The sequence below is a fragment of the Phodopus roborovskii genome, unplaced genomic scaffold (genome assembly GCF_943737965.1).
Source record: "Phodopus roborovskii unplaced genomic scaffold, PHOROB, whole genome shotgun sequence".
In the NCBI taxonomy this organism is placed as follows: domain Eukaryota; kingdom Metazoa; phylum Chordata; class Mammalia; order Rodentia; family Cricetidae; genus Phodopus; species Phodopus roborovskii.
Window position 1 is genome coordinate 1,222,117 of NW_026126607.1, and position 25,950 is coordinate 1,248,066.

General features: G+C 45.4%; 1 protein-coding gene across 1 annotated transcript in view; it reads right to left on the minus strand.

Moving 5' to 3' along the window:
* The window catches only part of Rnf144a (ring finger protein 144A), a 102,152-nt gene that overhangs the window by 22,744 nt on the left and 53,458 nt on the right, over positions 1-25,950 (minus strand). The window contains 1 exon segment of the mRNA XM_051205969.1: positions 6,472-6,617. Coding sequence (XP_051061926.1) covers positions 6,472-6,606 — 135 coding nt within the window. The 5' untranslated portion in view covers positions 6,607-6,617.

The following is a 25,950-nucleotide window of genomic DNA, read 5'->3' on the forward strand; positions in this document are numbered from 1 at the left end:
GCAAGCCAGTGAGCAGTCCCTCCTCCAAAGTGACTGCTTCAAGTTCTTGTCCTGTAAGAGTTCCCTCAAAGATGGCTGTGTCTGCAAGACAAATCCCTTCCTCTTCTGGCCATGCTTTAATCACAGCAACAGAAAACAAACTGAGACAGCAGGGTACAGTGTCACCTGGTGTCAGAGAAGGTTTGGGAGGTGAAAGGTTGGGCTCCGGGGAGGTTGGGCTCCGGGGACTGAGGAAAGCAGGCATGCAGAGCAGGAGTGTGGCCACAGAATGTTCCAGTCATTACAGTTTCCACTGTGGCTTCCAACTCTTCGAAAGAGTTGAAAAGACAGCTCTGCTGGTTGGCCTGGACATACCCACTGCACTAGAAGCTTCCTGCCAAGGAATAGTGGGCCACAGAACCTGCCCTGGAACTCCAGTTAGTCAACTGTGAATGCTTTGACTCTGAAGGCCTGCTTTGCTGCTAGCACCCCAGGGACAAGAACCCAGAAGACACTGTGGCTCACTTGTACCCTGGTGGCCCAGGTTAATCACAAGCTCTGGTTTACAAAGACCACTCAGGAGTAGATGTGGACAAAAGCAGTAGACCCTGAGAATAGCATTTTGGGAGCAAGGACCCTGGAATCAGAGTTTGGTTTGGATCCTGGATCAACCATGAACTACTCTTGTGACAATGGCCAGAACCTTCATCTGGGAGCTTTCTGCCCCAGGGTGTGGGGTAAGCTTGGTAGACATGGGAAATGTCACCCTCCAGCTTGTGAACTACAGAGACATGCTCCTCCAGGTAATGGCTAGAAGTTGGCCTTCTCCCAGTATTTCCAGAGCTAACAGCAAATATCCTCCATCAGATGGCAGGTTCTCTGAAGGCCAGGATGGCTTAGCATTCATCTTTCTGGCCAACAGTGCCAGTCAGTGGAGAGTTGGTGCTGTGCAGGCCAGCATACTGTTGAGCCAGAACCTAGCCACCAGCACGCTGTGTATCAGCTGACCTGAGACAGCAGCAAGCTACCCACACAGGCTTGCAGAGAGCTGAGCTGCAGATCCTGAGACAGGCACCCTGCAGTTGAGATGGTTGAACAGCACAGCCTTATTCAGACAGTTTCATGAGAACCTTGGATGGCCCTGGAAACCTAGTGCAAACTGCCCACACACCTCTTCTGGCAAAGAGCACAGCCCCCAAGACCATGGGCCCTGATGTCACTCACAATCTTCCAAAATAGAAAAGTCTCCATACATTAATGAAATAAAAATATAACCCAGACTTTACCTGTTTAAAAATAAGAAGGAAACTACACCTCTTTATTAGCCTGTGCTCTTGCCAAAATAGTGACTCTGTGTCTCCAGCGTAAATACAGTGTGTGCTCTCTGGCACCAAGCTCTACCACTGGCCAAGCGCACATCACCATCAGCTGCACCTGGTTCTTGTTGCTCGATTTGATCACATGGTGTACCTCAAGATTGATGGAAAACCCTGTTTCTAGTTGTGGTGTGACTCAACCCTAGCACACTTCTTTAATCCAAGAGCTTTCTGCTTGTTTATTGCAAACAGGATTAAAGTCAACCAAAGGTCTAGTGGCAGAGCAAGCAACCAGATGACAGGAAAACACACACACACACACACACACACACACACACAGAAAGAGTAAGAGGGAGTCAGGAAGATGGATAGAGAGACACAGGAAGTATCAGGGAGGGACATCCAGTTAGAGATGTTGTTTCAGATGGAATAGGAGAAAAGTCTCCTTCTGAGATGACAGCAGAAGGAGGTCAGCTGGCTGCTTTCTTAGGCTGACTGAGCTAGCAGGTTTTCACCCCAGCATCTGGCTCCTGAGTCTTTATTGGTAAAATCAAACCAGATTTAAAAGAGCTGGTGTTGCCTCTCACCATGGAGACATTTCATAATGACCTATTTGCCTCCTATAATTCCTTACCTCCAACTTTACCTTTTAAAATGACTTTAATTATTAAAACAAAAACTCTTACCCCCCCCCCAGCCTCACTCAGCCCACTAGTTCAAAATAGGTGACTATCCTGGTCAAGACATGAACAACCTGGTGTCTGAGGAGCATCTAGTGCCCAGTGTCAGAGGACATCTCAGTCTCACACAAGGTAGTGTGAGGGTGACAGTAATTAACCAGCATGCTCTTGGACCCTATCTCCATTCCTCAAGACACCCTGGTTCTGGTTGTTCACACTCATCGATTTTTCCTATGATGTGCATCTATACAAAGCTATCTGTCTTAGGATTTCCAATTGCTGTAAAGAGACATCATGACTACATCAACTCTTATAAAGGATAACATTTAATTGGTGTGGCTTATATTTTCTGGTTTAGTCCATTATCATCATGGTGGGACATAGTGGTATATATGGTGTGCAGGCAGTCAGTGTTGGAGGAGGAGCTGAGTGCCCCATATCTTAGCTTGCAGGCAACAGGAAGTTGTCTGTCTCACTGGGAGTGGCTTGAGCACATATGAGACCTCAAAGCCTGCCTCCATAGTGACCCATGTCCTCCAACAAGACCACACCTACTCAAGTAAGACCACATCTCATCTAGTGATGGTGCCACTTCCTTTGGGTGGGCCATTTTCTTTCAAACCACTACAGTACCTACACTCAATAACGTTTTGGAAACTATTTGCTAGAATCTTCTCTGACAAGGGCAGGCTGACCTCACATGGTAAGACAGATTTTGTTCCTCCAAACCCTGATAAACCTACAAGTAAATGGGTACACAATCCAGGTGTACTAATGGACTCCTCACAGCAATACGGATAGCTAGATCAATAAACAAACTCACAGTGCCTGGGGAAAACAAGAATAAGTTTAAACCCCAGATGATGGAGGAGTCACAAAGCTTCAAAGAGGGAAACCAAGGCAGTGGCAGAGTTTAGTAATGGAGGTACTTTGTGACTGAGGAGAGAGGAGGCAGCTGTTAAGGTTGAGTTTTGAAGTCTCTAACATGGAGGGTATTTATTCTCCATATCCAAAGGAATGTTCCAACTGTCTCCCTGCACAGCAGCCTACATTCTGTCAGAACCTTTCCCTGCCTGCTTGATCTTGAGGTTTAGCAAGACTAGCCCAGAGATTGAAGACAGGTTCCAGGCCCCTGGCTGAACCAATCAATGGGTCAACCTTAGCTAACTCAGGGGTCAGTACCTAAGGCTAGGTCTCTCCTGGGAAAGAATAATTCTTTTGGATCAATTCCTGGTGACATTCCTCTTCCTCTTCTTCATCTAGGGACATGTGGTTATGAAACAACCATTAAGTCATTCTATCTGTTCAGAGACTCTATTGGGATGAATGTAAAAGGGCCCAATCCTGGTATAGGCCATGGACTTGGGCAGTTGACATGCACCACAGAGACACAGGTTGGGGCAAGAAGGAAGAGTTAGTGACAGAAAAGAGACAAAGCCCATGAATCTTGATGATCAAAGAAAAGCCACATTCCGGGATATGAAGACCAGAGACCAGAAAGGGGAGGGAGTCTGAAACCTTGCCAGGCTCCGCCAATTGGTGGTAGAGTGCAAACTCATGACACCACAGCTGGGTGCCCCTTCTGCAGTGATTTACAGTCCCTACACAATGGCCAGCCACAGATGTCAGCCTGACCCATGCAATCAAGAGGGTCTCATGGGAAAACATCTTCCTTTTCTGGATCCAACATTTCTATTCCCTGTGCAGCTCTGCTTGAAGCAGGGTGCCTTCTTTCAGGGTAACACAAATGTATTGCTTTCCTGTCTGTCTCGTTAGGGGTCCTAACTCCTCCATGGCTTATCCACACTGCTGTGATCCCAATGACCCCAGAAGAGGAGACGATGTTTAACTGACATGGCATGTTGACACTGCCTTCCCTTCTCAGCAAACACACAGGTGCCCCTATTGCTTCACACCCCAGAGCTATAGACAAGATACCTACCTTCAACATTCTCAGTTTTAGAAGACAGTTTGGAGGAGAGAAAAAAAATCACAGCTGCCACAAAATGACACTGGTCTTTGGTACCTGTGGCCTGGCTTCTTTGAGAAAACAGTCGCTGTTTCTTATATTCCTTGAATTCAAATGAAGCCCTTGGCATGAGTTAGAGTTGTTTATTTTACAAGAATTCTCTAGACATGGAAACAGAAACAACAATGAAAGGGAAGGCTTGGCACTAAGGCAGGAAGGCAGGAAGAGCAGTATTTCAAGAGGAAAGTGCATGCTCTGACTCTGACAGCTCTAGGTGGCTAGAGAGAAGTAGGTGGGTCTAAAAGCACTCCTCACAGTAGAGAGGTGTTGGGGGACTGATGGGAGCTGTAGGAATGTCCCCTCAGGCAATAGAAAGGCACTCTGCAGGAAGCTAACTTTTCAGCACAACTTGACAAGCTCCAGTCCTAGCTCATCCACTGGCTGAGATCTGAACCCTGCATTAATCAGATGAGGAGAGCCACTCCATCATCCTCTAGTCTCCAGGTGCCCACACTGCTCTCCCCACCACCTGAAAATATCAAAAGCAATTTCCTTTCCAGCGGGTTGATGCTAGTTTTTTTCCGGGGCTTTAATGAGGCACTTGTCTTTGAATGTGAGCTCAGAGAGATCAAATCACTTAGGTGCATGTCCTGAGCCTTTATCGATTAGCTATTATGAGTCCTGCACTAAGCTATGTATTGAGTGTATACATAATGAACCACAACATCTCCTTCCTTCCAAGAGGCAGCCTAGAACCACTGGGAATGAGATATGGGCTTAATTAAGGCTCAGGCTCCTAGATCTGAAAGGGTGCAGGTCCTGGGCAGGAGAGTGAAGACACCCAGGCAGGGAGGTAGCAAAGACTTTCTGCTGTGTTCTCATCTCAACTCCACAGCAGTTGCCCACGCTCTGTAGCCAGAATGGCAGTCAAATCCAGAAGCAATGGGGCTTTTCAAAGAGCAGTCTTAGGAGCTCTCTCCCCACTTCTATACCTTTAAAAGTAACCAGTGTTTTATTTTGCCATCCAGCTATTATGTAACTGACAAACACAAACAGCATATTTAAGGTTCTGACTTGATGTTGCCATGTATGTGTAGATGTGTGTGTGTGTGCAGTGTGCAGTGGGTGCATTCATGTGTGTGTGTGTGTGTGCGTGTGTGTGTGTGTGCGTGCATGCAGAAGACAACCTCAGATGTAGATCCTCATCTTCCACCTTGCTTCAGACAAGGTGTCTTTATCACTTTTCCTTTGTGTAAGCCAAGCTAGGTGACCCACAAGTTTCCAGGGGCCTTCCTGTCTCCACCTCCCATCTCCTGGTAGGAACACTTAGATGATAGACATTCATGTTATGTTCTTGGTTTTATGTGAGCTCTGATGATCTGAACTCAGGTTTTCACACTTGCAAGTCAAACACCTGTTCATACCAAACCTTCTCCCCAGCCCTGCACTTAAATATTGTGGTGATCAATTAAGCATGCATTGTGTCCTTTGGACTTTGGGTTTATTCTTGCAGTTGTCATTGCTTTGTTTTGCTTAAGCTGAAATAGTACATCTGCACACTCAGTACAACACTCCAACCCACTCAATACATACATCAATGTCAAGTCACAGTTGCACCTTGCACCTACTGAGCAACATTGCCTAGTCTTTCCTACTCTATCAATGTTTCCATCACTCCTATTCTTTGAGAATAAAAAATCAGAAAAACCATGTAAATAATGTTCTCTTAGTTTCCAATCTACTCTTTTTTGTGTTAAGTGTTTTGTTGCTGTTTTCTTTTGCGATAGATAAACATTATAAGTTTGGGGCTGTGGGGAGATGGCTCAGCAGTTAAGAGTACACGCTGCTCTTCCAGAGGACCCAAATTTGATTCTCAGCACCTACATCAAGCAACTTAAACTGCCCATAACTCCAGATCCAGAGATCTGATGATCACTTCCAGCCAACGTAGTGCGCGCACGCACGCGCGCACACACACACACACACACACACACACACACAGGAAAAAAAATATTATTCAAGTCTGAGTTAGACCCAAACCCAAACCTCTTAAGTTAGGAGTCTCTATATTCATGTTGGGAACAGATCATTCTGGATACTGCATAAGACACTCTGACCTCAAGTTTTAGACACTATCATTCAGCATTCAACAGGGAAAGACGGCACTAGTGGTGGCATATTGTAGCTGCACACAGTCCTCGGGTTAGCTCTGCCACAATGTCAAGTGTGTGCTTATCATTAAGCTGAAAATGAGGTATGGAAAAGCCCCTTGTATAGCAAGAAGAATGTGTGCTATGCTGGGTGTTTTAATTGGGCATTTTTAAATTGTGCCACCGGTTTCTACAATTCTGGTTAAGTGATGGCTTGTGCACCACAAGTCATTATCACATAAAGATTCTACTCTGGCTGCCTTTGTGTGAGTCTGAGTAGACACGTAGGCTCCCACAATGCTTAGCCCAAGTGTGGCTTGGTGTGCCTGAAGTGAGTAGCAATATTATTGAACAAGTGCTTGAGCTGAGAGACCAACCAGGGTACAGAAGACACACTGGCACTGGGCGATGGTTGTCATCTGCTCTGCTGGGTACTCCCCAAGGCACAGCTTGCAGGACACCAGCGGGTCGAGGGCCAGGTCCCAGGTGGGCCGGTACCTGGCTGTGGTCATCGCAGAACAGTCTGAAATGAGAGAAATGTACACACTCAAGACTTCCTTCCTGGGGCTTCCACAGAAACACAGTGAGAATCACACATGGTTATGATGCGACTAGGTTGGGGGAGGGGACAACAAGTGACTGTGGATGGAGACAATGTCCTCTGGGGAGGTTTATCCAGAGGTCCCCACTTAGGTCTGTGGGTGGTGACTTTACATTGTTAATCCTCAAAATTAGAAAGGACCACACAGCCCCGTCCTTCCCATCAGCCTTCTGAGGTGCATTTGATAAGGGTTCCTGCTAGAAGGGTAAAATTTAGCAACCGCAAAAGTGAGGCTTTGGTTAAGGTAGTCAACTGCTTGGGTTTAACTCTTGCCCAGTTGGTGGTGGAGAAACACCCAAGGGAAGGGACCCAATGAAGCCCATCTCTAAGGCCCTTCTTGCCCTCATAAGTCATGCAGCTTCCCCAGTGGGCTAGCAGCAACACCCTTAATCCTGTGTGCTTCTTAAGCAAGTCCATTTTCTAGAATGTTCAGTTCTGGACAGCAAAGATGTTTGGGAGACAGGTTCACTTGAGGGAGTCCCATGTGTACAATAGACTTTCAATGACACTCACTCCCCATACCGCAGGAATTTGTCACCCCAAGCCACCTATGGCTGGTGTCCTCTGCCCATCTGTATTTTCCTGTTGCATAGAGGCTATGCTGCATTAGCCATGCTGGCTGTTTGATCATCCATGATGAGTCAGGCAGCCAAGATGACTGTGGGGAGATGGAATAGGTGGACCTTTCAAGCTGTCAGGTCAACACTGGTCTAAAGATTCCCCCAGAGACTCCTTGATGTTTGCATAAACAAACTCTTGCATTTGGAGATCTTAATTCTCACTTCCAGCTTTTGCCACTCAATTTTAAGTATCATGTACTCACCTGGTACCTGTGGTACTTAAATATGTGCTTTGCAATCCTAATAATCTGCTTTCCGAAATCATGCTTGTCAAGCTTGAGAACATCTGTCATGTCTCACCTTAAGATCAACACTGATATAGAGGTGTGACACATATCCTTCCTCATCTAAATCCCATTCTGAATGAGGCAGTCAGACAGGAACCCCTGCATCCCCCAAGTGAGAGCAGACAGCAAGGGCTGTGTCCACTAGCATCTTCCTTACAGAATAGGGCTGTACACATAACAACAAAGACATATACAGGAAGGCAAAAGGAAAGAAATATGACACCACTCTCAGCAAACAATGGTTCCAGAATCCCAGAAAGACTCAAAGATACCTGAGGGAATTTCTTACATTTTTGATCATTTACATTTTGGGGGGTATGAGCCTAGCCTTGAACAGCTGAGCTACCCCTACAACCCCTGAGGGAATTTCTAACCACAGATCTTCTGGTCTGATCAAAACCTCCCTGGAAACACCATCAATGCCATGCCCAAAGGTGTATCCCCTGGTTGGTTCCAAGTCCTGCACCAGTTACAAAGACTGACACAGTTCAATCAGGGGAGAGAGAGAGCTTAACAGTGGTGCAGAACCCTTACCTGGGGCAGAACCCTGTATAGTTTGGATTCAAACCATCACCCATAAACAGTAGCATGCAGGTCCTTAACCCATGTGGGCTTCAGTCTGCACATGGGTGCAAAAGGGTTGATAATCCCACTTTATGGAAGGATGGGATAAGGAGGGAATCCCTGTGACATCTCATGTCAACATGGCTTCATTATCCTAAGGCAGTGGTTCTCAACCTTCCTAATGCCACAACCATTTAATACTAGTTCTTGTGTTGTGGTGACCCCAACCATAAAATTACTTGGTTGCTACTGTATAACTAAAATTTGCTACTGTTTTGAATAAATATCTGATATGCAGGATATCTGACATGCAACCCCCAAAGGGTCATGACCCACAGGTTGAGAACCACTGCTCTAAGAGAAGAATTCCACGATGCCACCATGTACTGCAGTTGGTTTTCTTCACATTCAGTCAAGGCTCACTGGGTGCCTGTGTGCAAGCATTCAGTTAGGACAAACTGCTAGTTGGATCAGATACCAGGTGCCCTTGAGAGAGAAAGTATCTCAGACTCAAAGGGAGCCAGAAAAGTTGCAAACATACAAGACAGGTAAGATACAATGGCCAGTGGTGTGGCAACATGGTAGACACATGAGGAGCCCAGACCTTTGGAGCAGAGCCCAAGGACAAGGGTGTGGCCACAGTGCTCTGGAATCATTCAGGAAAAGGGGCCACCAACCTGCATTCAGGACAGAAAATGGGTGTCAGCAGCTCCCCAGGGCAATCAATGGCTGCAATTAACTTACTCTGCACTTGTTACAAAGGACTCATAGACACAGATAAAAGGACTTTCAGACAGAAGAAGCAGAGCCTTTAAGATAACTTAAACATATGCGCTAATGCAGCCAAATCTGACAGCACAAGAGGGTCTTGGGGGTTCTCAGCCTTTGGGGGTGCAAGAGGACACTGTGACTATGGAGCTCTCATGTAGAGTATATCCATGTACCCTGAATGTATTATAACTATTCAAATGCCAACTTTTTTTTTCTTGAGGTCTAGAGATCACGAACTATAGTCTGCTGATTACCTGCTTGTTTTATAGCTCTCTGCGTCTCTTCCTGTTTAAATCTCTAATTTTGATTTCCAAGTTTACACTTTACCCTGTACAAAGTGACTGTGTTTTGATTAAGGAGGGTCACTAGTCCTAAAGGGTTCCCAAACCTTGACAAGACTCCCTCTAGCTGAGGACTGGTAGGTTTCATACTCAAGCCTGGAAATGTCCCCAGGGGGCAGCCTCTGCTAACTGATTTCTTAGTTCCAGACTGTGGAGGTGCGGAAAGGTTGTGGCTGACATTGCCATATAGACACAGGGTCCAGATTTTGCACACACTGCAGCAGGGCATTCACGGAGGAGGAATTAAATGGGCCTGGGTTCGATACTCTGCCACATACTAGGCTATTTGGGAAGGCTGAGGAACCTCCTATCTTTTCTCTTTGTAAAACCCATGTACAGTCGCTGAACATATTGAACTGCTGAGGGAGAAGACAGATAATGCCAGCTTGGTAAGCAAGAGTCACTAGCATGTGTCATGAAGAACAACCCATTAAGAGTGCAAGGGGAAGAAAAGATGACAGCAGAGAAGGGATGGGACAAGTAGCCCTTGCAGAACATTTTGTCAAACAGCTGGGGCCTTTGCAAGAAGCAAACACCAAAACCCCGCTTGGTCAATTAGCTGTACAACACGGCCCAAGATGGCATATCAGCCCACGTGGGTTACGGAATGCAGCCAATGAGAGTTCAACTGAATCCCCAGAGGCCTGAATTCCCAAACCCATACCCTCTATAGGCTCTGACCTGGGAAAAAGCAGTTTCCTGCTTCCTCCAAGGCCTCTGTCTCAGGCCACTACCCTATCCCATCTTAGTTGTTCCCAAGACTTGACTCTCCTCCCCTGCCTCAGCACCATTCCTCTTCCTGTTTACAGTCTCCCTTGGAGCAGCTAGCAGGGTCTGAATATTTGACTTCCTCTCTCGCCTGTCAATGCTTTCCACTCGATCCCTAGACAATGAGTCTTTCCACTGTACTGGGTATGGGACAGGTCAGCCTCTGCTCTTACCTCTGGGCCTGCCACTGCCCTGGGCCCTGGCCCTGGTCCATAAGCAACTTCAAAAGCAAATCAGATTCCCATTTGAGGTGCCACTTCTATATTGTTTCCTGTTAGATATAAAGATCTTGAACTGCACACAAAATCATGCTTCCAATAGCGACTTCAACGGGACATAAGGAGGAAAAAAATGCCTATATTGTGTGAGTCTGTCAGAGCTTTTGCTCACACACACGAGATGCCCTGAATATGACTTTGTAAGCACTACACAGCTGCAAGCTTATAATTGGAATTTGCTAAAGGATGGGCCATAAAAGAAAGAAAAAAAAAAAAGTCTTTGTTTCCCTAATGTGAATGTCAAGTCCTAGGAAACAACAAACTATTTTAAGGGTGTCAGGTCAATTACAAGCATGATTCAAGAAATTTGAAATGTTTATAGGACAAGATATTTATTAGGCACAACTGAAGTTACACAAAGATCTGTGCACTGTTGTGGGAGAGGAATGCACTCAAGGACAAGGAAGAGTTAAAGAGACAAACTGTCCACCATGGAAGATAGCATTCTAACAGATGGTTGATGGGCATACCTGTCAGAACCAACTCGTCCCCAGGCCCTACCACCCAAACATCGTCACAGCAAAGTTGTGGGAGGGAGGGAAAAAGGGTGTCGTTTATCTTCCCCTTATCTCATGACCTTCTCAAACAAGTCACATTCCCTAGGCAGAGTCCTGCCTGGCCCTGTTTCTTCTCAATCAAGCCCCCTTGCCATCCCCACTCATGCTTTTCTAAACTGTAGCTTCCCCCGGGCTCGGCTTCTGTGGCCAGTGCTCTAAGAAGTCATTATGAGATCTCTGAATCCTCAGTTATCTCTTTCCCTTCTCAGAAGTGTGGCCCATGGTGCTTTCCCATTCTCTGGAACAGTGGTAGCAGAAACAGACCCGAGAGCCTGAGAGATCAATTTGACAGGACCTACCATCCTAGTGGCCAAGCTCCCAAGAAGCCTGTGAATGACTATCTAAATTGGGTTAATGGAGGCAGCAAGATCCTATCTGTGGGCAGAACCACTCCATGACCTCAGGATCTTGACTAGATAAAAGGGGAAAGTGAGTTTAGCACACAAGTATTTGCTATCTGCTTCCTGGCTGGATGGGACGCTGCCATACCCTCCACACCATCATAGGCTATACCCTTGAACTGTGGGCCAAAATATACTCTTTCTTCCTTGAGTTGCTTTTGTCGGGTATTTTGTTAAAACAAGACAGGTAACTACACAACCTGTTAGTTTGCAATTTCCAAGCCAGACCTACTAAGTCAGACCCTCGAGAGTGCAGCCCCAGTAGGCTGTGCTGTCAGAAGCTTTTAGGTGACCAGGACTCACCATATAGTCTGTACATCACCAGTCTGCATCATTTCATGTGAGAGTCCCCACTCACATCCACGTGGCTCAAGCTTCCAGGCACTGAGCTGAGTTACACAAAGTAATTTCCAACCGTTGTTCACTACAGTTCTTTTGAGTTAGGTGTGGCATTTGAAGTCAATGACACCTGTGAGTTTTTATCCTTACCTTCAAGTAAGATTATGCAATGGTCAGCGTTGTGATCCATCCTTCTAGACTGGGCTTTCCATAGGCATGTAGTCCATAATTATAATAATCAAAGATATAAGAGACAATGGGAGCTGGGAGATGGCTCAGTGGGTCAGTGCATAGGGACAAGGACCTGAGCCTGGAGTCCCCAACACCTACATAAAAGCTTGTGCCCACAGACCAGTTACTACAGCACTAGAACGAGATTCCTGGGGCTTGCTGCCCAGGCAGCCTGGGATAGGTTTTCCAGGGGCATTGTCTAGTGAATAGAGAATGTGCGACATAAAGCCTGTGACCTACGAAGGGCGGGCGGCTATAAAAGACAATACACTGCCACCTGGCTGGATACTTTGGGGGTACTTTTCTCAGTTCAGCAGGAAAGCCCACTATTGGGGGTGCCTTTTTTTTTTTTTTTTTAAATAAGCTGTTTCTTTTCCATGCCTAACATGGCTTTCTCTCAGTCTCTTTCCCCAGCAGCCTCTCTTAAACTCTAATAAAACTGTCCTTTGCTTCTTGAGTCCATTTCTAAATCATCTTATTACTGAGATTAACAGCCCCCAAAGGAAACCTCAGCTTCCCTGCTAACAAGCCTAGTCATAAAACAAGGAACTCTGGGTTTGGTGAAAGACCCCATCTCGAGGGAATGGGGTGGGAAATGATGGATCAGGACACCCAGTATCCTCCTGTGGCCACTGCATGTGTGCATACAAGCAGGTGACCACTTAAGAAACCATGCTAATCTGTCTCATTCATCACTTGTTCATCTGCACTGACTTTAAGGCACCCCTGTTGGTAGGAGGCTAAAGATAAGCAAGGCAAAGAGACTACAAATCCCAGGGTAATAGAACAGAACTGGGACTTTAAGTGGGAACCAGTCTTCAGCTTCCTATAGAAGAGACAGAGAGTATTTCCAGGCAGCTTGCTGGTGTATGCCCACTGGTTGGTGTGTGTACATCTGCCTCCCTGTGTGCTGGCTGAGAGGACACAGAGGGAATGGGACTCCAAAGTGCATGCCACACCCAGATCCTCAGTCCAACAAAGTCCAGTTTAAGACACCAGAACGTATAGCATAAATGACTGATTCTAGCAGAGGCAAAGAGGGACCCTGAGAAGTGTGGAAGACCCCTCTGCCACAAAGCAAGGTCATGTTCAACACAATCCACTTTCACTGGCGATGTGCAAAGCCACCCAAGAGCTGAGAGTGTGTCAACTTCTGAGTGCTCTGACAGCTGAATGAACTCTGACCCCCAAATATGTAACTAACACCCTCGCACCTACACCCCCAAATAACTAAACATATAAGTATCTAAAGGAAACCTGACAAAAAGCTCAAACTAGGCATGGTAGCCCATGCTGGCAACACCACTGCTCGGGAGACAGTCAGGAGGCCAGTGACTTCCAGATCAGGCCAGGCTACACAGGGAGACCTGTCTTAAAATAAAATAAAAAATAATAATAAAATAAAAATAAAAAAGAGGGAGAGAAAAGACACATATCTTATGTGAGAAAGTTCTGCTGGCCTCTGTAGCTACTTCCCCTGGGTAGATGGAGCACAGTTCAGGCTCTGGGGTGGGCTGCACACAGCAACTGCCTACCCAAGTGCACAAAGAGCAGGGATGGCAGGGTGATGTCACACTGTGTCTGCTAGAGATACACTGTGGGTGTCACAGTGGTCAGGCAAGGTGACAGTGTGCACCCCTGACTGGGTTGGATGAGAGTAACACTTCGCTTCATGGCCCTCTCCTTAAACCTACAACTCCAGTCTTGTAGTAGGAAGAACACCGTGCAAATAGTGGTTCAGAAATATCCTGGCAAATCCTCACCAATCTTGTCAACCATCTGCAAAACAGCCAGGCCTTCCAGGAAGGATACCAGGTCAAAGTAAAGGAAGTGTGAGGGTTAGTATATTCAAAATAGAAAGAGACTAATTGGAGACAGAGGTGGTGCATAGCTAGAGGGAGGGCATCCCTATAGGTTGAGGAGAGAAACAACTCAATTAAATTAAGAAGAACTTAAAATAAGTTAATGCCTGAGTGATGCCCCCCACCCCCTGAAAAAAACAAAACAAAGCAAAACAAAAACCCATAAGGCTGATGAAAATAACAAAGACAATCTAAGCCTTGGGAATGGAATTCAATCAAAAGACTGAAACACTGGAGAGGACTCAAGCTGAAATGAAGGTAGAGTTGAAACCCCCAATAGCCCATCGGGAATTTCAAAGGGAAGCCTTCAAAGTAGAATGAATCAAGTAGAAAATGGGTGTATATTCAAAGATAAAATAGAGACTCTAGACCAAATAAGAAAGGGGTATGAATTAAAACAACAACAAAAGAAGACACGGGGAAGGAATATACAGGAAATGTGGGACACCATAAAAAAAAAAAAAAAAAAAAAAAAAAACCAAGCCTTCAAATTTTAGGTATAGATGAGGGAGAAGAATCCCAAGTCAATGATACAGAACAGATCTTCAATAGAATCATAGATGAAAACTTCCCCAAACACAGGGAAGACACACCTATACAGATACAAGAAGGACACAAAAACATCAAATAGGCAAGACCAGAAAAGAACATCTCCATGTTAAAACACTTCATATACATCACAAGGAAAGTGTATTTTCCCTAGTTTGGGTTGCATATAACACCAAGACCAAAAGCAAGTGTATTTGGCTGATACTTCCACAGCACTGTTCATCATCAAAGGAAATCAAGACAGGAACAAAAGCAGGGCAGGAACCTGGAGTCAGGAGCTGATGCAGAGGCCATAGAAGGGAGCTGTTTATTGTTTTGCTCCTGGCTTGCTCAAGTCACTTTCCAATAGAACCCAGGACCACCAGTCCAGGGATGGTACCACCTGTCATGGGCTGGGCCTTCCCCCTACCAATCACCAATTAAGAAAATGCTCTACAGGCTTGCGTAAACCTGATCTTATGGAGGCATGTTCTTAACTGAGGCTCCCTCTTCTCTGATGACTCTAGCTACGTCAACTTGACATAAATCTAGCCAGCACAGTATTGAAAGTACTTTTTTCTTCTTAAAAGCTGCAAGAGAAAAAAAATACAAGTACCATATGAAGGAAAACCATCATCTGATTTCTCAATGATATAAACAGCCTAAAAAAATTATATCCAACAAATCAAAGCTAAAGAAAATACATGAAGCAATAGAGAGGAGAGAGAGAAAGAAATACAGAAGGAGGAGGAGGAGGAGAAAGAAGAGAGAAGAAAGAAGAAAAAAATGATGATGATAAACATGGAAAACACAAGTAAGGATGTCTGAAAAGTCATAATGAATCCTAACTTAACTATTTACCTGGAAACCCCCTATAATATATTTAAATTTGTATATAAATATACAAGATGGTTTAAATGTAATTTTCTGAACTTAAATGACAATGCTACCTCCAACAATCTAATGCCAGGCATCAGAAGCCCTCTTGAGTTGTTGGTCAGGGTTATACAAGAAACTTCCAAAACATTAGACTATTGCTATTGTCCTTGGTTGTCATGCACTTCAGAAATGGGCCAGAGGCTCCACCTTCCTTAAGCACTAGCTTTTAAGGTACCAGAAGGTGCCATGCAAGCTTGCAAAGGAGGTAAACAACCAACTTTCCTCCTCAGCTGTGACATCTACAAACCTCAACAACTACTAGCATGTATGACACATAAATCTTAAGGGTCCAGTCCTGGCTCAGATACCATGGCAGTAACCAACAACTCTTTAACTGGATTTAAGATCCACTCAAGAGGGAAATCTTGCCTGATACAGGAATCCTAGCCAACAACCCAGGGCTAGTGGAGTCATGAATCTTGGAGGAGAACCTATAACCACTACTTTACTAAATCAACATAACTCCCAACATATTTATTCTAAATATTTGTTCATATATTAATGGGTGGGTGTAGTCCTCATGCCTCATCAAGAAAAACTTCTCTTTTTAACAGATATCATTACAAACAAAACAAAACCAAAAAGAAAAAACAGCCAATCAAAATTCAGAGTTGTGGATTCTAGTCCCAACAGATACATCTATAAATCAACTCCTGAACCTAAGGCTCAAAAAATCATTGCAGAAGAGGAGGTAAAAGGATTGTAAAAGCCAGAGATCAGAGGTCAGGGAGTTTGTGTGAGACTGTGTCTCCCAGTGATGTTAGAACCTATACCCATAAATTCTCACCAACAAGAAAAGGACAACACTACCAGACATGTCAAAGTAGAGAGAGGAATGACAACAAGGCCTTAACCCTACATGAAGAACTATGGGTAACCAAGGAATTCTGAGCACATGAGAAATCATCTTCCCCTAGGAAGAACACACTACTTGGTTCCCCAACACCAATGATCGACTCTGAAGGGATACATGCAAATAACATAATATAAACTGAACAGGTTATATTTAAGAAAATGTATATACATAAAACACATAAGCATCTAAAAACAATGAAAAAAGAGGCCATGAATTTGAAGAGAACAAGGAGGGGGTATATGGGAGGGTTTGGAGGAAGAAAGGTGAAGAGAGAAATGACATAATTATATTATAATCTCAAAAATAAAACAAAAAAATTTAATGGTTGGTATTGTTATCTCATGGCTTATTTCCCACAAAAGGCCAAAGGTAGCTGAGCTCTCTGACCCATGTCTAGGAACAAAACGCTAAGGAAGACTTAAACAGCGTTTATGGTACTCAGATAAAAATTGAACTTGGCTACCAACGAGCAGCACTTCAAACTCATTATATTTTTAATGTTGGAGGGGTTCCCTGGATCACCTCTGCTTCCAAAGGGACTCTCCCAACTTCAAATGCTTGCAGATTCCCTAAGCAGCCACACTAAGACCTCAGCATCAATTCCACGTGTTTGGGGATAAATTGCCCTGGATGTGTTACCTCAGACGTGGCAAGGGGCACTGTCACTTCCACCACACAGATGGCAGTAAAGCCTGGGTAATGGGACTTGAGGCACCCTCGGCTGCACAAAGAGCCGTATGTGGGGTGCAGAGGGACATGTTCTGTCATTTGCAGCTTCTGTGGCTCCTTTAACTTGGTGTTTGTGAGCGTGCTCTACAACAGGACTGGGGCCAGCTTGGCCTGAAGCACAATCCTTGTTTCCTTCAGGGTACAAACAGAAGCCCTGCTGCCAGGGCAACAAGCCTGGGAAACTCCAGGATTTGGAGCTCCTCAGTCCTATGAGTGAAGAGAACTGAATGGAGGCAGCCGAGTAGGGAAGAGGTAATCAGGGTGAGAGAGGACTCCAAGAAGACTCAGAAAAACTCAAGTTTAGCCTCAGCTTTGGGAACAGGTGACCATGAGACCCTGGAGCTGTGCCTGTATCTTCATGAACAAGTGTCACTAGGAAGGCCAAAATTTTCTCAGAGCTGTGAAATACTCAGCCTCAGGCCTGCCCGGGATCCTGTGACTATGCTGCTCATAGAAAGGGGGATGGCTTTCAAAGAGAGAGGAAATGAAGACAAACTCAGCTAGCAGGCCAGGGTCAAGTAGATCTATTCTTATGGTCTGATCTGTGTTCTAGTCACACAGTCAACTGCACATTCCACACTTCGAGTCTTCCAAGTACAAGTTCACAATTCCTCCCCAGAGAGAAAGAGCAGGGAAAGGAGAGAGAGGGAGGAGAGAGAGGGAGGAAGAGAGAGAAATGGAGAGGGGGGAGAGAGAGGGAGAGAAAGAGGTATAGAGACAGAGGGAAGGGGGGAGACAAAGCTGGGGAGGGGAGAGAGGGGGAGGAAGAGGGGAGGGAGGGAGTTTGAGACAGGCTCTCATGCAGCCCATCTCGGCTTGGGACTCACTGAACCCCTGATCTTCTCTTCACCTCTCATCTCTCCGGGACAACAGGTATGCACCGCTATGCCCAGCAGCCCTGCTATGTTCACATGCATGCAGTTCTTTCAGTTACTCATCACCAGGCATTAAGCAACGGCCATTAGGCATCTAGGAAGCTTGGAGCATTGTGAATGAAGAATTACCAAAGCCAACTAGGCCAGGAGCCACACAGTGGAAGGGAACTCTTGGCAGTCTCTAGTCAGAGCACCTGCCCTGGCAAGTCTCATTATGAAGCCAAGGGCAGGGAGACGATATGTCAAGGGAGGGCCCTGAGAGCTGCTAAGCTTGCCGTTATTTTGCTACAGAGCAGGGTCTGCCTACCTGATAGAACTCTGTCAGAAATTCTGAGACCCTCACATGCCTGCTTACTCGCCACAATGGACCATACCAGTGGTTCTCAACCTTCCTAACACTAACTCTTCAATACAGTTTCTCAGGTTGTGGTGACCCCCAACCACAAAATTATTTTTGTTGTTGCTTCATAACTGTAATTTTGCTACTGTTATGAACCGCCTGATAGCCTGAGGTGATTCCCATGAAAGGGTTGTTTGAACCCCACTCGAGCAAGGGTCTTGACCCACAGGTTGAGAACCACTTGGCTGTCTCATGCTACTGTGAAGCAAAATAAACACCTAAGTTACTTCTGGTAGGTATTTTGTCACAGCAGTGAGAAACTACTTAATGTGGGACACGGAGATGAGGGATGTTTCTGGCCCCGAGTTGACTGTTCTAGGTCAGGAGGAACTGTCTCACTAGAGTGATGTCTACACAGGTGTGTGTTCTTGGATGGGTGCAGACAACGACTAAAGCCTTCTAGGCACTACTCCAGGAATATGGAAGACAACAATAATAAACATTTGAAAATCATGCAGCTCATCTGCTGGAGAAGCAGAAAGGGATGGGATTCTGGGTAGACTACACACAGGCTGTGAGTCCACCAGGGAGAAAGACAAGGCGACACCAGGGAAGGTTGTCTTCGATGGGAGATGAAGCTGTAACCAGACACAATGGGCAAGGGGAAGGAAGTCTTCTCTACAGCAATGTCCTCGGCAATGAAGGAAGGATGCTGATGTTATTCAAGGGACCTGCACATATTCATAAAGGGGTGAGCACATTCCTGAGTGTGTTCACTGTAGTTCATTCCTGGGTATGGCCAATTGACCATAGACTTGTTTCAAAGACACAAGTGATAGACAGGAATGCCTCTGGGCATGTTTGGCTTGCTCTTGAAAGCTTTAGCTTAAGATAAAAGAACAGATACATGAAAAGTACCTTCATACAGGAGTCTGTCCCTGAAGATGTCTGCCTTGCCCAGTGGCTGACTGGGGACAGTCCAGGTAAGGGAAGTGGGCAGGATATCCCCACAGGTACAATTATAACCAGAGCCCATGGCAAGTAGAACTGTTTTACATATACTCTGAAAGAATAGTTGACAGCAAGGGATGGTGTGTGAGAAAGTCTGAGTCCCAGAGCAACACAGAAGCCCCAGGAAGAACTCTGCTTCCATCCCCAGCTGGCTAGGATGGGTTCAGGAGCATCACTACTATTTTCAGAGGTTTGGGAACATCTGTGTCCTCTTCTAGAAGTTGCTCCTCTCTTACTAAAGACTTGGGGTTATGCACCCCAGATGGCGCACTTAGGCTGGCAACACAACGGCTCAGCAGCCAAGAGCAGGCTGTTTTCCAGAGGAACCAGGTTCCATCCCTAGCACCCACATGGCATCTCTAGTCCCAGGGGATCTCTGGCCTTTGAGGGCACTGCACACACATGGTACACAGACAAAGTGGCAGGCAAACACCGACGAACACAAAAGAGTAAGAGAATGACGTAGCCTGGGGTGGAAAGGGGACCCAGCAGCTACAGGCACTTACTGTGCAAGCCTGACAACCTGACCTTGATCCTAGTACTCATGAGAAGGGAGTGGTGACATCCACGGGTATACGATCACATGTGTGCACATGCATGTACACATGTAATGATGATGGTGAAGACAATAAAAAATGATGGAAAGCAATATAGAAAGACACCCACTATCAAATGCTACCCCCTTTCTCTCTTCTCTCTCCCTCTTTCTCTTTCTCTCTCTCTCCCTCTCTCTCTCTCTCTCCACACACACACACACACACACACACACACATACACACACACTGACAAGCATACACACAACAGTTTTAAAGATTACAAAGTAAACAAAGCATAGGCAAACAAAGGAAACAAGTCTGCAAAAGCTCAAAATAGTTAATCCCATGGCCCTGTACAAAACAATCTGCTAACCCCTGCGTCTGGGACCTGCCCTCCCTGGTTTTGATGCAGAATGGCTGGGAAGGAACAGGGAAGATTTCCTGAATGAGACTTGCACATGTTGGGGAAATTCCAGCCTCAAATTCTCCAGGGCAGTGGGTGAGAGGTCAGAGCCAAGGAAAGGAAGTGGGGAGCCAAGACCAGACTAGCTGGTCCCTCCCCCCAGCTCCCATGAATTCTGTGCATAGGGGTTGCAGACACACACTTCCTTCCAGGTCTGGCTGTACTTGGTTCTAGAAATCCAAATTCAAGTCCTCACACATGCACACAGGGAAGGCATCTGACCCCTGCTTTGGAATTCTTTTCCATGGGGCCTCAACTCTTAAGTCTTTATCTTTTTAGAATACAAACAAGTGCAGTGAGCTTGAAGAACCCCAGTCTGCAAGGTCAGAAATCCTCACATTTCCAAACTGCCATTTCTTTAAATACCTGTTTCTTTGCTCTTTGCTGAAAACAGTCAGTACCCCATCACTCTCTGCCCCCTTCCTTCTGTATCTCACCCAGAGACACTCTCTGACACCCCAGATATCTATTTAGTGGCTGATGTTAGCCCCCACAAAGAGGAAAGGCCCCTTGGGAAGCTGGTATTGTCTATTTAAAACAAACAAACAACAAAAATCAAAAAACAAAACAAAAGAAGAAACTTCTCAAAGGGAAGAGAAACACCCTGCTGCATTCTGCTCTCTCCTTTGTTAAGAGATGTAGCTATAGAACAGGACTGGGCTCCTTTGAACAACACCTGCTGCTTAGGTGAGGAGGGCGGATCCTCTGCACAGACAGCCCCTGCCATTGATGAAGCAGAGAGCCAGCTGCCACATTCTGCATAGACCAGAGGCTGGTCCCATCCACCCCATATGGAACAGCTCCATGGAAGTTACTCCATCTGCAGACTAACCTCTAAGGTGGGATGTGTGACCATTTATCTATGCACATATCTTAAGCCTGCAGAGTCTGGGCACACCTAACTCTAACCCTGCAGATTGTCAAAGCAGACACACCTGCCTAGTGCTCTGTCAGTAACTACTTCATGTGCTTATCACAGTCTCTGCTAAACAGACTGACAGGCACGGCTCATCTCAATGCAATCCTTCTTGTTATCAGTGCCACCCACTTTGGTGCTGCCTAGACACCCTTTCCCCCCACACCTCTATGATCATTTTAATTTCTTTAGGACATTACCAGCATTGACTCTTTCCATTGTCCTTTACTGGTTTGTAGCCTTTTCATAATCAATACACCACGTGTAGCATGTGATCTACGATTTGGCCTACATGCATATTGGTAATAAGGAACAAAGAAGTTGCAGTTGCCCATGGTTACGACTCCAAGTGAGACCTCAAGGGCTCAGTGAAGTGAGCCTGAGGAGACTGGTGTGACTTGTAAACTTGGTGATAATCAATAAATGAGTGTAACACTCCATATTATTGACACTGCTCGCTTGTAACACCTATGTACCCAATTTCTAACCAAGAACACTACTTATCATCTCATGCCACGCTTAGAATGATCCTTAGTATTTTCTCACATCTCATTCCATCTTGTTTTGTCTCATTCATAGTGAACATTTACATCAGTTGTCTTCACTCAACAGATAAAATGTTGAGGTTCAAGAATGATATAAACAGTTTCCCCAACAACTCACTAATTCAGGACTTGAGGCCAATTTCCTACACTCAATGTCTACCAAGTGAATACAAGCATATCCATTGCTACAGGTTCCCTGGGTTCTTTTTCCAAACACTGATTGGGTGCTTGCTATTTGTGTTTCACCTGTAGACACACTGAAGAAGTCATACTCAGAGAAAGCAATGTGCCTCTCATCACAAAGTCCTCCAGCTGGTAACAGAGGCCTTGGTATCCTGGTGTCAATTTACCCAGGCGCAAACTTATAAATCCAGGGCTCAACATCTTCAACCACACTCTCAGAAGCCCTCTGCCTTCCCTTACAGCCAATCCCAGAGAACATCTGTCCTAACACACAGATTCAGAGGGACCTGCTATCTTATTTGAAATCCTTGACTCTCCATGAGGAAGGTGAAGAGGTCAATACATGCCTAGACAGGATTGACCAAGGATGGAGTTGAGCTGTTCTAGCACAGGAGCTCAGCAGAGGTCTCTTTCTAATACTCCTCGGCTCCTTCCCTGTTGAATCCCGTCTGCTAGTCTACACTCAAGGAACACCATGGCTGCTCCAATCCTTCTACCCTTGGGGCCTGTCTGAGGAGACTCCAAGTCCAGACAAGTTTACAAAATGGAAAGGTAACAATAGAGAATAACAACAACACCCCAGATCCCTTGTATGGCCTTTTTCTAGAAGACAATGTTCTCCATCTTAGGGAAAACATTCTGTAATATTCTATCAGATGGGAAAGCAAACGACAAAACTTACTGAGAATGAGTTCTGACATGATGACAGTCCCCACAGCTGCAGAAATGGAGTTTGAATTGAGTGAGAATAGCCACAGAGAGGGTCAGGACTAAGCCTGCAGAACCAGCTATACACAGCAAGCTTGCAGCTCTGTATGCAGCCCAACCTTGGGGGAAATGAACACAACCAGCTGAACTGACGCAACTCTTCCTTAAGGGAAACAGAGACATGGATTTCCAATTACTCCCAAGAAAACCTGAAGACAACCTGGGCACAGTCCCCAAGGCCAGAAGCATGCCTACTGGGGATCCTCACTTAACAGGAGTCTAGAAAATGTGCTTATTTACAGCCTCACTTCAACCTGGGGTTAATATTCCTACAACAATGGCAAGATGTCCCCATGCTTGGAGGTCCCATCTGGGGAGAGGACACAGTTGCAGAAACAGTAATGGATCTAGTGGGACCAGGTGTTCCTGAGGACCCATGGTTTTTGGCCACCTGAGAACCATTAATGTAGAATGGCAGCCTCTAAAACAACAAGGTCACTCTGTCCAGCCGATGTCTGTCTCGCTCAAAGCTCCCATGGGCCTCTGCTACATGAAGGCCACCTATAAGGTTCTTGACATTCCAGGATAGATTACCTGTCCCCAGGACGACAATGGATGACAAGTTTCCTTTCCCTGCTAATCTACCGATCCATCGGTGAAGATGAAGAGGGATGGGAGGGATGCAGTCCCCAGGGGTGTCCAAACAGCCACACGGATGCATCGATACCATTTCATCATTTCATCAGTATTTCTATCCCAGGCACTTCAGTGACATCGACTGTCAGACTTGATCCTTCCCACTCTGGATGTCCAGTGATTATAGATGCCCTATTGATTTTGTTTCTCATTACAGAATCAGGCACTCAAAGAGCTTAGTAAGTCAAACAGGCCTTGTTTGCTATCATTACTGCAGTGTACCCCAACAGTAGTACCGGATGTGAAGGTCTGTAGCATTCATTTGACACCACAGAACTCTCTCCCTAGAAGAAGCCCTGGCCGTAGTGCCTTCACCTCCTCCTAGTAGCAGGACACACTTGTTGTGGTGCCACCTAGTTAGCATAACTCATGCGGCTTAAGCACACAAGCAGAGTGTGTGGCCTGGAATAGGTGTGGTCTTCTCTAAGGGACAAAACTGCTCATCCAACAGGGCATATGGACACTTGGTGTGAGCGGGGTCCATGCACACTGAGATGCTTATAAGAAATAATATGCAAATGGGTTGACCCAGCACGAGGAAGGGCCAGTACACACCTCCTGAGAACAAGCCTGGCTCTGGCCCCTGGGCTTGTCTATGGCAAACTCGTGCACTTGGTGCAGGACCCAAGCTCTCAGCCCTTCCTAAACTCAGGGTCCTCCTGTAAAACCAATCAACACTTTACACAGTTGCAGCTACCTGGTTAGTTTTGAAGAAATTAATAAACAAATGTGGGCAACAATAACCCCCCCCCAAAAAAACCAAAACAAAACAAAACAAAAACCCAACACTTTGTTAGGCAATGGGCAGCTCTGCAGGGGCTTAGAAATGTGTGTATCTTGCCATTAAAAAGCCTCTGTTCTGGGAATTCACCTACAGAACAAACTGGAGTATGAGAATTTTCCTTACAGTATTTCCTATGATGCTAGGAAGCTCCAAGTGTGATGTGCCTGTTAAAGGTAAAAGCAGAAAAAGAAGTGTACCATCGCAGGGAAAAAGAAGTGAGTCAGTGCTTAAGGTGAGATTTGTCAGAGTCTGCCTTCACTGTGGGGTCACTGAAAAAGATGGAGACATGCTCACAAAAGGCAACCACTGTCTGATTAAAAGGAGGAGAGACTATTTTTCTTTCTGTAACATTCCTTTGGTGAAACACGTTTCAATAACATCAAAGTCGATGAAATTTTTTAAAATGTAAAAAAAATGCTAAACTGGTCACAGGCCAAAAGTTCATCTTTAAGCCCAGCGGTGGTCAGCTGCCTTTAATTCCAGCACTCTGGAGGCAGAAGCAGGAGGACCTCTGAGTTCAAGGCCAGCCTGATCTACAGAGTGAGTTCTAAGACATCCAGGGCTACACAGAGAAACCCTAGCTCAATATTAATTAACTAATTAATTAATTAATTAATTAATTCATCTTTAGTCCATACAAAGCTTCAAAAATCATCAGCTAAAAGGCTAGGCATGGGACACATCGATCATGACCATTTTTAGGCGGCAGAGGCAGGAAAACCGTCTAAAGCTTGAAGGCAACCTGGGCTACATATAAATTTCCAGGATAGGCATAGTTACAAAGCAAGACTGTCTCACACAAACAAGTAAATAGCAATGATTTAATAGATACCAATCACAAAACAATATAATGTGTACAAAAAAATTCAAATGGTTGCTATTTCCAGTGATCCAATGAGGACAAATTCAAATGCCTGGGAAAGCATTCTGCTGGTGAGGACATGAGTTCCTGAAACACAACACAAGCTATGAACCCAGGAGTGTGCCCATCTCTACTCCAAGTTTACCTATTGGCTCACTGATTCAGTACTCTCATTTCTCAGCACTGAGCCAAATTTAGTCATTGTGTCCCTGCTTATAATGCCAAGAGACAGCAATCAACTCAAGGAGAAGGTTCATGACATGGACCACAACTACTCAAGGTAGGATCCCAAATAAAGAGCAGGAAAGCTATGTGCATTTGAGTGACAGGAGCTGCAGGATACATCATGTAAAAAAATTCAAGGCTTGTAGTGATGACCAGGATATGCTGAGTGTACAGGTATAAACACTTGACAAATGCCAAGATGCTAGCCAAAGCTGTTATCTACGTGGGGATGGCTAGACCAGGCACAGAATGGCCACATGCAAATGTCAGCAAGATTCCCAACAGAGGCCTTTTATATATATTTATGCATTTCTGTATTTATGTGTGCTGATGTGTGTTTACATAGGTACACTTGTACACATATCTGTATGTGTTTGTATGTGTGTGTACGTGTGTGTATGTGTGCATGTGTGTGCATGTGTGTATGGGTGTGTGTGTGTGTGTGCATATGTGTATGTGTGTGGGGGGTAGGCAGTGCTCAACTTTAGCTATCATTCCTCAGGCACTGCCCCCCCTTGTTTTGAGACAGGGTTTCTCACTGGGACCTGGGGCTCACAGCCTCAGCAAGGCTAGACTGGTCACTGATCTCTAGTCTTGTCTCCCGACCTTCAGCACCAGGATTCCAGGCATGGCACGTGATAATGCACTAAGCCTTTCACATGAGCACTGGGTTTTAATTCAGGTCCTCATGCTTGCACAGAAAGCAATTAACTGACTGAACCAGCCAGACTTCTTGATATACACCTTTAAGGAAATTTACCCGGGAAGTTTATAGATTCTATAAATTACAAAGATTTTTAATAAAATAAGCATTATGGCCATTGTGGTAATTCAGAATAGATGGTCTATAACTTGTCTTTTCAACTCAACCAAAGGGTGGTGACCATTTATTCTATCTGCCTCCTCTGGGAACGTAGGGGATATCATTTGCTTAAATCATAATTCCAGATGACACAGCCTTCGGTTTCAGAGCTACCTCTGAGTTCCAAAAGTGTCCGTGTAGATCTGCTCTCCTGTGTGTCTTTTCCTTATTTAAAATC